The sequence below is a fragment of the Anabas testudineus genome, chromosome 21 (assembly GCF_900324465.2).
Source record: "Anabas testudineus chromosome 21, fAnaTes1.2, whole genome shotgun sequence".
In the NCBI taxonomy this organism is placed as follows: Eukaryota; Metazoa; Chordata; class Actinopteri; order Anabantiformes; family Anabantidae; genus Anabas; species Anabas testudineus.
The window spans coordinates 4,419,684-4,432,258 of NC_046629.1; the positions used below are offsets into that span (position 1 = coordinate 4,419,684).

General features: G+C 38.3%; 2 protein-coding genes across 3 annotated transcripts; one reads left to right on the forward strand and one right to left on the reverse strand.

The window, feature by feature from the left end:
- Window positions 1–2,637: 2,637 nt before the first annotated feature.
- On the reverse strand, window positions 2,638–3,561 carry LOC113173445 (olfactory receptor 142-like). Its single transcript, XM_026376856.1, has one exon. The coding sequence runs from the start codon at window positions 3,559–3,561 to the stop codon at window positions 2,638–2,640; it is 924 nt and encodes a 307-aa protein (XP_026232641.1).
- A 2,784-nt stretch (window positions 3,562–6,345) lies between these two features.
- On the forward strand, window positions 6,346–12,540 carry si:ch211-67e16.4. 2 transcript variants are annotated; one of them, XM_026376132.1, is made up of 10 exons: window positions 6,346–6,601; window positions 7,830–8,307; window positions 8,389–8,538; window positions 8,793–9,022; window positions 9,719–9,856; window positions 10,589–10,676; window positions 10,853–11,058; window positions 11,203–11,289; window positions 11,463–11,541; window positions 11,794–12,540. In XM_026376132.1, the coding sequence occupies exons 2-10, from the start codon at window positions 7,869–7,871 to the stop codon at window positions 12,024–12,026; spliced, it is 1,650 nt and encodes a 549-aa protein (XP_026231917.1). In that variant the 5' UTR covers window positions 6,346–6,601; window positions 7,830–7,868; the 3' UTR covers window positions 12,027–12,540. The 2 variants fall into 2 exon arrangements, with proteins under 2 accessions (XP_026231917.1, XP_026231916.1); XM_026376131.1 differs by having other exon boundaries at window positions 6,346–6,592.
- The last annotated feature ends 35 nt before the right edge of the window (window positions 12,541–12,575 follow it).

A 12,575-nucleotide genomic window follows, 5' to 3' on the forward strand; every position in this document is an offset into this window, starting at 1 on the left:
GAGGAGAGGAGGAGGCAAATGGAGCGACTCCACAGGATGAGAGAGGAAGAGGAACAGAGGAGGAAGGGTGAGATCATTCAGGCTGCTAAGATGCTACTGTAATTAGTATTTTCAGTTTAGTTTGTTGAAAGATCATCTGATCCAAACATAGGTTGTGGTTGTATGTCGCCCATAAAAACATAGCTCACCTTATTTATTGCAAACTTTGTTTTTTGGCAGTTGAATAAAAATCACACATAATAAATATTTCATTTGCAAAAGTCATCTCATACTACACTACATGCTCTATTACAATTTTAATATTTTTAATTTTCTTTATTCACATTGCACTCATCCTGTTGAAATAAATAAAGTCTTCACATTTGGTGATAACAATTATAGCTTTCTGGAAGTTGTGTTTTGTCCCCTCCAGCTGAACTGGAGCGTTTGAGATTGGAGGAGGAGAGGATGCAAGAGGAGGAGAACAAAAAGCTACAGGAGATGGATGAGAGTGAAAGGATAGAGTACCTCCACAGGAAAGAGCAGGAGAAGGAAGACAGGAGGAATAAAGAAGAGGAGCGTAAGAGGAGAGAAGAGGAGGCTGCCTTGTTGTCTGCAGAGGAGGCCAGACTGCAAGCAGAGCTGCTCACCAGGTCAGTCTGTCTCCTTAAAACTGGGCTGTTATGGATGCATTCACAAATTCAGATGTCAAACATGGTATTTACTCCCACTTCCATTTCTGGTTGAAGGAAGACAGTAACTCCAACAAATTAACATAATGAGAAATTAATTTTCCATTACACCTTGTGTTGTGCTTTCTCCTCCCTGCAGAGAGATGGCTCTGTTGCAGCAGCAGCTGGACTTTAAAAGGAGTTTCATGGTGGAGGCTGGAGGTCTGGAGAAAACACAAGGTATCTCCAGACCATGGATCTACTCATATTTTGCATTGATACAGCTACTGGGTCTAAATCCATCTAAAGCTGACACCATGACCCCCTGACCTCTAACCACCCTCCATTAGTGACCTTGATGGATGTTGGTTAAATTACATTTTCATTTGTGAACTGACTCACTCATTAAATCACCTGTAACACATTCAGCATTCTTTAAGTTATAATAAAGATTGTAGAGGAGAATCTGAAAATCATGGGACTTTTGTATTTGGTACTTTGCTTTGGATTTCACCAGTGTTTCAGTCTGATTTCACTGACTGAGTGAAACATCCACATTTCTTTATTTACATGCAAACAAAAACTAAGTTACAGTTACAGCTCAGTTTGCACGAACATATCTAGAAGCTAGAACATAAATAAATTAAAAAGAAACATGTGGGTAACACATCCTGCAAAGAGTGAGTAGGAATATCTCACAGCTAACATCCTGAGACAGAAATACTACAGTACTGGTTTCAGCTATGTCAGCTGATAGCTCTAGTTCTGTCTCATCTATTTGTATTTAAACTACATTGTCCTTACCCACCCAATCACTGCTGTTATGGTTTGTCCTGATTTTTAAAAATAAATGCATACCTTTAGGATAAATTAAGTATTGTCAAATTAACTCGAATCAAATTTTCTTTATTGCCTATGAGTCATTCCAATCTGTAAAACAACACATCTACCTGCTGTACTAAGCCCCTGCAGCCTGTACCATGCAGCAAAGTCAACTTTGTCTGACTGAGCCTAGTATTGATAACCTGAGTCATAAAGTGGATGAACAAGTAGCTCAGTTTACTCTGGGTTTTCAGTGTTGCTTCTAATACATTGCAAATGGTACAAGAAACATCTAACGCCCCCTAGATTCAGCTAAAGTGGGATAGTTAAGTATCACCCAGCTTTTTTCCATTTGACTTAATTGATTTTTTTTTCCTGAAAACTTTAGCCAAATTACCTGTTACTAGGGGTGAGGAAAAGTAAACTAACAGAACATACTAAAACATTATTACACTTATGATAATGTGAGTTTTTATGTGTTAAAAACATTGATATTATTAATAAATGTATGTCTTTGGGTATATTATAAAATAAAAATGTATGACTTCATCTTCAGCTTTCTTGGACATAGCTTTTGAGCAGTCACACACTTTTACTAAATATTTTACAGTGTTTTGTGAATTTAGACATTTCTAATCATGTTTTACGTAGCATTTCTGCAGTAAACATTATTGCAGTATTATACTTTTCAATGCAAGATTGATAAATGTTAAAGCTGTAATAGGGAGTTTGGCAGTTCATATCTTTTCAAAAATGTCATTGTTTTTAACTTCTTTATAACAACATACTCTACATACAGTGTCATATTACAGCATATACTGTTTGTTTGTTCCAAATCCCTTTGTGTATATACATAATTAATATTTAAATATTCATTTTACATATTCATTATGTATTGTACTTGATTTGTTAGTAGTATAATTGGTTAGTTCTTTTCAAAACTGTACACCAGCGTGTTAAGAAGGGTTGTATGATTTTCAGAATGAATAGTTCATATTATAGTCGTGTTCCCAGGTCTTATGCCACCAACTTTTGCTGAATATAATCTAAACTTGTTCTTGAATTCTTTTGTTTTGGAAACTAGCAGGCTTACTGTCTGAATCTGTACATCTTTAGCCACAAGCTGTGAACAAAATGTAAAAATTGTGGGAAACATTAAAAATCATTATACACACAACTTTTTAAACGCTTGCCTAATTTTTGTCAGCTTGAGACCATATATCATTGGATTTAGAATGGGTTGAATGAGAAACACATATATTGACAGAATAATACGCAGTAAATGTGGAACAAACGTCATATCAAACCTTGGAGTGATAAGATTATAAAAACAGGAAAAAACTAAACTCATGATTGAAACTAAATGCGGAGTGCAGGTATCAAAAGCCTTCATTCTGGTCTCTTTGGAAGCTTTTAAACACACAGACAAAATCTTTGCATATGTGAATGAAATAAAACAAAGAGGAGCAGCAATACCGAAAATTAGTCCAGAAACCACATCGTTAAGATATGACAATATTATGTTTGATGAACAAGAAAGTGCAACTACAAGGTGGTTTCCGCAAGACACTTTGTTGATAACAGTTCCACAAAACTTTAATCGGACAGTGAAAGACAACAAAACTCCAATCTCTACAAAAGAAACTATCCATATAATAAGTATGAAAATTTGTGCTTTCCTTTTAGTCATGATGTTGTTATAATGTAAAGGCTTACAGATACATGTGTATCTGTCATATGCCATGACTGTTAGTGTTCGAAATTCAACAGATACAAATGTTTGAATATTAAATATTTGCATGAAACAGAAAAAGAGAGAAATTTCATGTGTCTTTGATAAGATTTGTGACATCAAGCAGGGCAAAATAGCCGTGCTGCCGTATATTTCATTAACAAACAAACTACAGAGAAATAGATACATGGGCTCATGTAGATTTTGATCCAGATATATAACAACAATAAGAACTGTGTTGGCAGAAATGACTGATACATATAAAATCAATGCCAACATGAAATACAAGTACTTTAAGTGTCCTGTGTCACCATACATAGCCAAAACAAATGACACAACCTCTGTTGAGTTTTCCATGATCCCACTTTGTGGATATGTGAGTTTGAAAAAAAAAAAAAAGACGTTAAAACTTTTTTTATACTAAAAAAAAATTTATGAGAGCCTTAAAAGCATGAACAATCTAAAAGCTTGTAAAGTCTCCTTCCTACAAAGGGAATCTGAAGCATTCCCTGTACTTTATATTCTACCTTTCGCAGGCATACGCACCTAAGTAGCACAGCAAGGCACCATTGACTCTGAATCACAAATTAGAATTGTCACAAGTAGGTTTTACGATTACACAGGGGTGTTGAAATTTCAATGTTTCTAGCACAGAATATGAATGTAGAAGTGTACATGTTACCTTATTCACACATCCACCAGCTTGGCTACACCTAACAACGGGAAAGGAGGGATTATTATATCCTCTCACCTCCATTGTTCCACCTAATGATCCCGTTCAGGTGATGAAATCAAACCAACCAAAGAACAACTTGGATGATTAGTGAAACATTTCGACCTAACTTGTATGAAGTCCAGTTGTCATGATTCAACTTCCAGATGTTACCTTACAATCCAGATGACTGGGTGCTTGCATCACGACAGCAGCCATTTGTTCTTCCGAAGTTATCTTAAGGCTTAAAATCTTGAGTCTGGATTATTTAATTCGACAAGATCATTCTCAGGATTAAGTTAGACCACAATGCAAAACCTAGTCAATTTAAACAGACAGAGCCTTCCACTTATTATGTTCATGATGATTTTGTAATAAAAGTAAACCATTAATATGAGTAGTCAGTAAACGAAGAGCAGGTTTACACTGACCACATGTAATAGTCACATTATTGTCCTGATCCAGGACTGGTAGAGGAGGTTCCCTAGCACAAGTAGTGGCTATACCTATACCTTCTGCCTCAAGTAAATTATTTATTACTCATCATAGGCAAAGTGTCCAGTCTTTGATGTTGAGAATCAATAACAATAGTATCTATACTTTCCATAAATCCAACAATTTCCAAATAACATAAAGTGACGTGTTGTGATAAAAAGCGAGAAACAAAGCAATCAAAAACTGAAGTTAGTGGTTTCAAGTCAATTAGAACATCAGATAGTTTGATGATAGGTCGATCATCAAGGATGGCATGTGTCTGTATTTTCCCATCTCATTGACTTGAACTGGTAAAATAAAGAGATTACATTGATCCTTTCCGGCCCCTGTATAATTATGTACTTTATGGGATATTGTATTTGAAGATGTTACTGGCTCTCTGGAGTGTTCCACATGTGTGTTAACTTAGCTGTTCTGTTAATATAAAGTGTGCTTGCGTGTGTGAATGTGCATCTTTACTGTATATGTTGTGGTGTGAAGCGTGAAGAGTCGTTTGTAAAGGGAGTCAAATCATGTTATGTTCAAACATACACTGCCCGTCCATAAAAAAAGTCGCACCCTCTAATATTTTGTTTAACCGGCTTTGATTACATACTGTACATCCCTGTAGCATCTTTTCAAAAAGCTTCTGCAATCTTACAACATTTATTTCAGTCCAGAGTTTCATAAGTTTTCACCAAGATCTTATATTAATGATGGGGAATCGGACCACTGGGCAAAGTCTTCTTCAGCACACCCCAAAGATTCTTAATGGGGTTAAGGTCTGGACTCTGTGGTGGCCAATTCACGTGTGAAAATGATGAGTCATGCTCCCTGAACCACTCTTTGAGCCTGATGAATCCACTCATCTTGGAATATGCCTGTGACATCAGTCAATAGAAAGTGGGACCTGGCAGCATCTTGTACCATCTGGCCTTTTGATGTTCATTAGCACCTGATATGTCATCCAGACGGAAGAATACTACAGCTACTGTAGTGATCTCGGGAGAGTGAGATGTAGCTTTTCCTAAGTGTTAACACATCAGTGAAGGGAAATATGTCAAAATCCTGCTTCAGTGTGTTGCCCTGTATGAGAAATGTTTTTTTTTTGTTTTTTTTGCAAGCCTTAGCATTTCAAAAAGAGCTTGTACTAATACTATAGTGATAGTAAACGTTCAATTTATGTGAGCCTGTGTGTGTGTGTGTGTGTGTGTTAGATGGAAAATGTCAATGGAATTTTGGAGACACAGTTATAAAACACAACTCATGCAATTAACACACCTCCAAACTTTGGATACAATATTTTCAACAGCAATGGGCCATAAACACACAAGCCCAGAGGTGATGAAACTGTAATGAGCATCATTAGGTCCTCAGCAGGGATTCTCCCTACAGTGGCAAAAAGACTTCTGGGAACAGCATAGTAGAACACCAGTATTAACACACCTAATTCCTGTATGACTCAGTGGCTACTGTGTGTTGGCCTCACGGGAGCTTCTCAAAGGAAGTCTCTTACACCTTAGTAAGTTGACCCCAAAAATCAAAATGTGCAGTGCGATGCCAGGGTCTTTTTCTTGTCAGTTGTAATGTCTTTGATTTTATAATTATATGCAATGCCTACTTCCCAGGGAATAGTTTTTTTGAGAATTTACTTGGATGTGCAGTTGTTATTGGAAGTAGTCTAAATGTTTTTTTTTTATTCTCATTTTCCCATGAGAGCAATTAAACTGCCCCACAGTGGAAAATCAAGCATGCATTCATAATCCACTGTCGTCCATTGTTGCACTAGGGCATTTTTCTCTTATTTTCTAAATGTATGTTATCCATTAATTTAATAAACATTTTAAAAGTAGAAGTAGTAGATATTAAAGATAATTTATCATTGGAGGTACATCCTGTTCACAATAGACGAGCTTTGTTTTTCCGGTTGACTTCTGACCCCGGAAGTAGTTTTTACAATGTTTGTTGTGATGGCAAACACTGCGTGATCTTCCGAAACTAACGTTAAATATAAAAAAAACAGAAAAGAGCTGCGTGAAGTACATTATTCGGTTGATAATGGGAGTCTGTGTAGTGACCGTAAAGCGTTTTAAGACGTGTGTAGAGACTTTTGAATACATTTGAAGCGTCATTCACCTAAATTGGATGACGGTTAGCTACCGGTGAGCTAACTGACTAGCCAAACGGTTAACGAGCTAATCGGTAAGTGAGGTGTGTTTTCATCATACTTTTCATTTTAATGGGCTGAATTCAAAGACAGGACACTCATGCGGTCCACCTGCATGTCCTTTTAATTCTGTTCAGTTCCTCAGTTAAAGTTTCTAAAGTGGAGGGATAATATAATCATGATAGTTTTAAGTTAGCTAAGTGTGAGTCTACATGTCGGGTCCAGCATTTTCCTTTGCTCTGGTCAGATGTTTGAATGTTTTACAACTAAAACTCATCCTGTCTCTGACACGGCTCTCAGTCCAGCTGAGGAGACACATTAGGCCTCATACAACCTCTGCTGTCAGTCATCAGCGAACAACTAAATGAGATGCAGCATTCATATTACAGCAGAACATGTTAATTAATATCACATCTGTCCGTGATGTGTGACAGAAATAAAGAGGGAGCGGTTCCTGATGCATGGTTAGAACTTTCTTAAGACCCAGGACTAACACATTTACATTGGTCAAGTCAGAACGAACTTAATGCTGAGCATATTATTAGTTAAGCATTACGTTTTTTATCTAGCTTACACTATGCGTTTATTAAATCAATATCACATTTGAACTCAAATGTTTTCAGATGACACCACTATACTTCTTTAGCAAAATGTGTTTTCCTATGTGGACAAAAGTAGTCTGCATTTTCAATGCAAGTATGAGAAGTAACTGCCAAGTACTTTATATTATATCCTTTAAATTAACTAATGCAGTGCTAATCTTGTTCCTGTTGTTCATGCTGTTGTCATTAGTTTAACCACAATTAAGTTCATAATGCACTGAGATATTTTATTAGGTCTGACAGGTGTTTTGCTTCATTTCTCTCTATGGGACGCTCAGAATAAAAGTTGAACAGTTATCTTTGTTGATTTTTGAAGTTTGTCCAGACTGCACTCTGTTTTCTGCACAGTGAAAGTGAACATTTCAGTATTAATTTCAGATGCAGATGCTTCCCATTAATGCTAGGTAATGATCAGATTTTCTGCCCCTGCTTGGTTGTTGATTTTGTAGGTATGTTTTTACAACAGCCTGCTAAACTGCAGTATTCAAATCTTGCATGTAGCACAGCTTTCCAAACAGCCTCTGCTCATAACTGCGTTACCTCGTGACAGTAATGTTAACTTACAGACTTTAGTGTGACAGTATGTTGAGTGTGATTTATTTCTTCTTCATTTTCTAAGAGTATTGAATTTCTGATATTGCTAATAATGTCAATGTAATTGTGTGTCCAGATAAAGCATTCCAGAACTCCAGCTGTTTTGGGTGTCAGCATGGACGTCAGCATTGCAGTGTCGTTGATTAGAGGTCAGATGGGGACTGTGGTTGAGCGGGCGGTGAATGGAGCAGTGGAAACTGTGTTGGCTGAGATGCTCAAAGTGGTCGGTGTCAAATTTGAGGAACTTAAAGCCCAAGTGGTGCTGTTGAAGAGGGATATCATGGCACTGCAGAGGGAGAAAGCCCTAAAAGAGAAGGAGAATGACAATATTCGAGCTAAGCTACGCTACACAGAACTAAAGCTGAAGTACTACAGGCAGGGAGTGGAGGAGGAATTTCAGCAGAGAACTTCTGCTGCAACCCTGGTTCGCATCCACCCGTCCACCTTTCTTCAAGCACAGCGAGGTGGTGCAGGCCTTTCTTCTACTGACTCCTCACCATCACGCTTGTCTCAGTCAAGGACCACAGAGAGAGCACTGATGAAACACGGTCAAGGTAATAACCACTACAATGACTGACTCCTACTTGTGCTTACACTCCAAGGGATCTTACTTTATTCTATGTTTTTACTCCCAGAATGCACCTCTCCACAGAGAACAGGCAGACGTGCAATGAGAGTGAGCTGTCATTCAGATGTAGGAGTTCCCAGTGCTGACTCATCTGATCTGCAGCTGCCTGTTTCACTCTCTGTGAACACACCTGCAGAATCTTTGGACAGCAGCGCAGGTACAGAGCTGAGGAAACCAGGAGCAGGATGATCAAGTGTGTTTTACTGCTGCTTGCTTTACTGCACTTGTCTTCCCATAGCTTTTGTTTTTTTGTTTTTTTTTCTTATGTTGCCCTCATCACCTGGGCTTTGAAAAGATTTGGTGATAGCTTAATGAAAGACTAAGGTAGAAATACATAGAATACATTTTTTCAACTTGTAGGTCCATATTACTTATACAATGATCCCTAACAACGAATGTCTTTGTCTGCAGTTTTGTTCTGTCCCACAGAGCCAGACACAGCGAAAAACATGGACAATCAGGACGACTGCGAGTGGACCATCACTCTGCAGCCTCACTCAGAAGGTGTGGACACTTCTGTGGCTCCTCCTCACGTTGAGAGCCTGAATCTGGTTCCAGGGCAGCAGCCAGAAGATGGTTCGCTATTCCCTGATAGTGCAACTCAAGCTGATAGCTCCTTGCTGCCCCCCTCTGCTCCACAGGTGACAACACACATATATACACAAACTGATAAGGTTAGATTAAGTAAAGTGGTCTTTACTTTTGACTTTTGAAATTCTTGAAACAAGAATAAAAACTTAAAAAACCTTTTACATTAGTTTATTTATAGTACAAGAACACAGCATGAGAAAAATAAATAAACAGAGCAAGTAAACTATTGTTTTTAGGAAAATATGTGATTAAAAGTGCGAGACATGCAAAATATGAAGGCATCTGTTACATTAAAATACACACAAATGCAAGTCTAACCCTAACAGCAACAAAAAGATATACAAAGTAAGGAGAGTGCTTTTAAAATGACACAATATTCACAACTGAGCCGCATTAATTAAATAATTAATCATGCATTTGCTTAATTCAGTTTCTCAAATGCTAAAAAGCATTTTGTGTTTTACTGTTGTGTCATTGTTAATTAAACCCTCTTTGATTCAAAACATACCACACCTGCACAGCAAATATTTTTATTTTGTATATGTACAGAGCACATGAACCACCAAAGTCCAACATAGTATAAACTGTATTGAAACCTTGATCTAAAAGTACCTAACCTAAAATATACAGACAGTTTATTACATGGGTCCACGCAGCCTCTCTGACAGAAGTAAACTAGTAAATGTATTAGGCTTTGATTTCTCATCACAGTTCTAAAGCCTTGCTTGTCTTCTGTTGTTTTGCAGGTGAAGCAGGAAGCCCAGCAGCATCAGCAGGAGAAGGAAGTGATCTGTATCAAGGAGGAGCCAGGGGAGGAGCAGGAAGTGACAGCCACGCTGCTGCTGGACTGCCAGGTGCAGCAGGAACATCTTCCAGAGTCTGGGGTAAGGCTGTATCTGAATATCAAATCTAGGAATGCCCATGATCTCTTGAGTTCTTGTAGATGGTATTTTTATTAAGTTGTTGAGAAGAGTTAACAAACCAAGGACTGTAAACTGTGTCTTTCATAGTTTCAGAAACGATGTTACGCCTTCTCTACCAATGTAAACTTTAGTGCTAGTTTTAGTTCAGGGGTGCCTCAACTTGCAAACCTTCTTAGAATTGGTTTGCTTTTCCATAGGCTAGAGACCCACGATGAAGCCACGCCATTTTGTCACTATTTACATCTGCATATGCCTCCACTTTTAGAAGAACAAGCACTACAGTGTTACTCCTGACTGTGAAACACACTGGCATCCAAACACAACTGGTCCAGTTAGTTTGTGTTGCTCATTGTAATTGCTGATAATGATAAAATGTAATTACCTAACACGTTTATTCTTGATAACACTGGCTTAGGCTGTTAATGTTAGTCTTTGATGTCTTTAGCTGTCTACAATACTACTACATACTACTAGCATTATTAGTGCAATTTAACAAATCTAATAAATTATACACTGATTTTTATCTTTACAATGATCTTGTTGGTAACATTGATTCCAGACACTGACACAAGCAGCTCTTGGTTGTAGACCAGTGAAATATTGATGCCATTCTGAAACTCGTTTCCTTTGAAACACCAGAGATCTGGTTTGAAATTAATTAAAAATATATTTTGTCTTTTTCTTTCTTTCTAGACACAGACAGTGACTGGTGAGTGGTCAGGACTTCCAGCAAACCACACAAATCACACCACAGCCTTGAGTTCAGCTGCACAAAGCACTTGTGAGTATATCTGAGAGTGTGGGCTAATGTTGATAACTGATGCAATAACTACAACCAACAGTAACAATAAATGTAATTAAGCAAATTCATATGTTAGGCTATCTTTACATTGTGCTTAATTCTATGTGTTAAAGAAAACTCCACCTTTACAAACCTCTCTGTGTGCGTGCTCTCAGATCCGATGCATCAAATGGTGACCTCCGCACCATCGATGGTGGGCCTGCCACAGGGCATCCCACCGCGTCAGGCGGTGCGACCCTGGACTAAAGACCTTAGTCTTTATGAAGAATACAAATTGCGCAGGAACGAGCTCCGCCGCCGAAACCTCAGCAGACGCAGAGAGCTGGAGAAAACACTGCCCCAGCCCCTGCTGGCAGATCTGGTAAGTCAGTGTTGTAGTGCTAAGGGCTCTTTACAAAGATATTCTGCATATTCTAAGAATGATCTGAAATATTAATGTAAAGGAACATATATCTTCCCTCATTGATCAGTATTTAATGTAAAATATAAAACTGATGTGTTGAAGGTGCGAGAACGGAGAGAGAAGACCAGACTGAGGGTGGCCAGGTGGAGGGCAAAAAGGAAACTCCAGGCTTGTCTTAACCAGGCTCAGGTCAGTCATCACCTTCTAAATCACAGAATGGGAGACATGATGCAGCGTCTCCATGACAAAAGGAAGTGTTGTATTTAGGAAGTCTTTGGAGGAGATTACTCACTATTACAACTCACTGAAGGAACTTTCTTCCCTGCAAGACAAACTTGTAAATTTTGTCTTGTGCTTTTTAGGCTCAAGAAGTTGCAGCAGGTGTTTCTCAGACTGGCTTTACCATCTCCAGCCAGCATCAGGAGCTCACACTGCCTTGTGGTAAGAGGGTGACTTTTTAAACATTTTGTCTGCATCACAAAATAATCTGGTTCTATTTAGATATATTCTAGTTTGAAATCTTCCTCTCTCAGATTTTGTAAATGAGTTGTGTTCACATAAAAAACATTATATTTCAAAGGATGTGAGAAGTTGAATTAATGTAAACTAATTGTCTTCGTCAGGATATTGAAGGCAGACGATGTCACAATTATTTGCTAGTTTTAACCACTAATCTATAATCTCATCTTTCAGCATCCACCTCCAGTAGTCAACAAGGACAGAGCTCTGCACTCCTCAGCAGTATGTCCGCAGCAAACATCTCTACCACTCTCCCCTTCAAAACCTCCACCTCTTCATCTTCTCTGTTACGGAGAGGCCCCAGCATGTCTGCGTATGAGCACACTGTGACATCATCCTCATCTTACCCCCAGGTCAGCCTATCGCAGCAGAGTATTTCTCTGGTGGACACAGATATCTTACAGTGAGACGTTAAAGATGCGTTTCAAAATGTACATCAATTATTTCGTCATTGATGTTCAGGTGGAACAACTCAACAATCAAACGGTTATTGATGAACCTGCAGCAGGTTTAGTAAAAACGTTTCCTCGTCCGTCACAAAGGTTATCGGCTTGACCTGTTGCAGTAGTGTTACAGTTAGTTTTGTCTCGAACAGATTTATGAATCCACTAAACATTAAATAAGAAGCAGCTAGAACAGACTAGAAACCACGAAGGCCTGCATCATCGCCTCTAAAAATAAGCTAATGTAACTTTATCATGTGCCGTGGATGCAATGGTAAATGTTAATCGAGTCTGATGTAATTATCAGAAGACGTAAGTTTGAGAACTGATGTTAACTTCCTCTCAATATTTACAAAGAAATATTGTTTTTCTCCTCCCAAATAAAACCCAGACACTGAACAGTATTTTTAGTGGGGCACACATGAAGCAGTGGTAGTACTCTGTGAGCAGGTGAACGATCCACTGCAGATTATCAAAACTGGATCTGCTGAGGAAAGACTAATGTAACAGAGA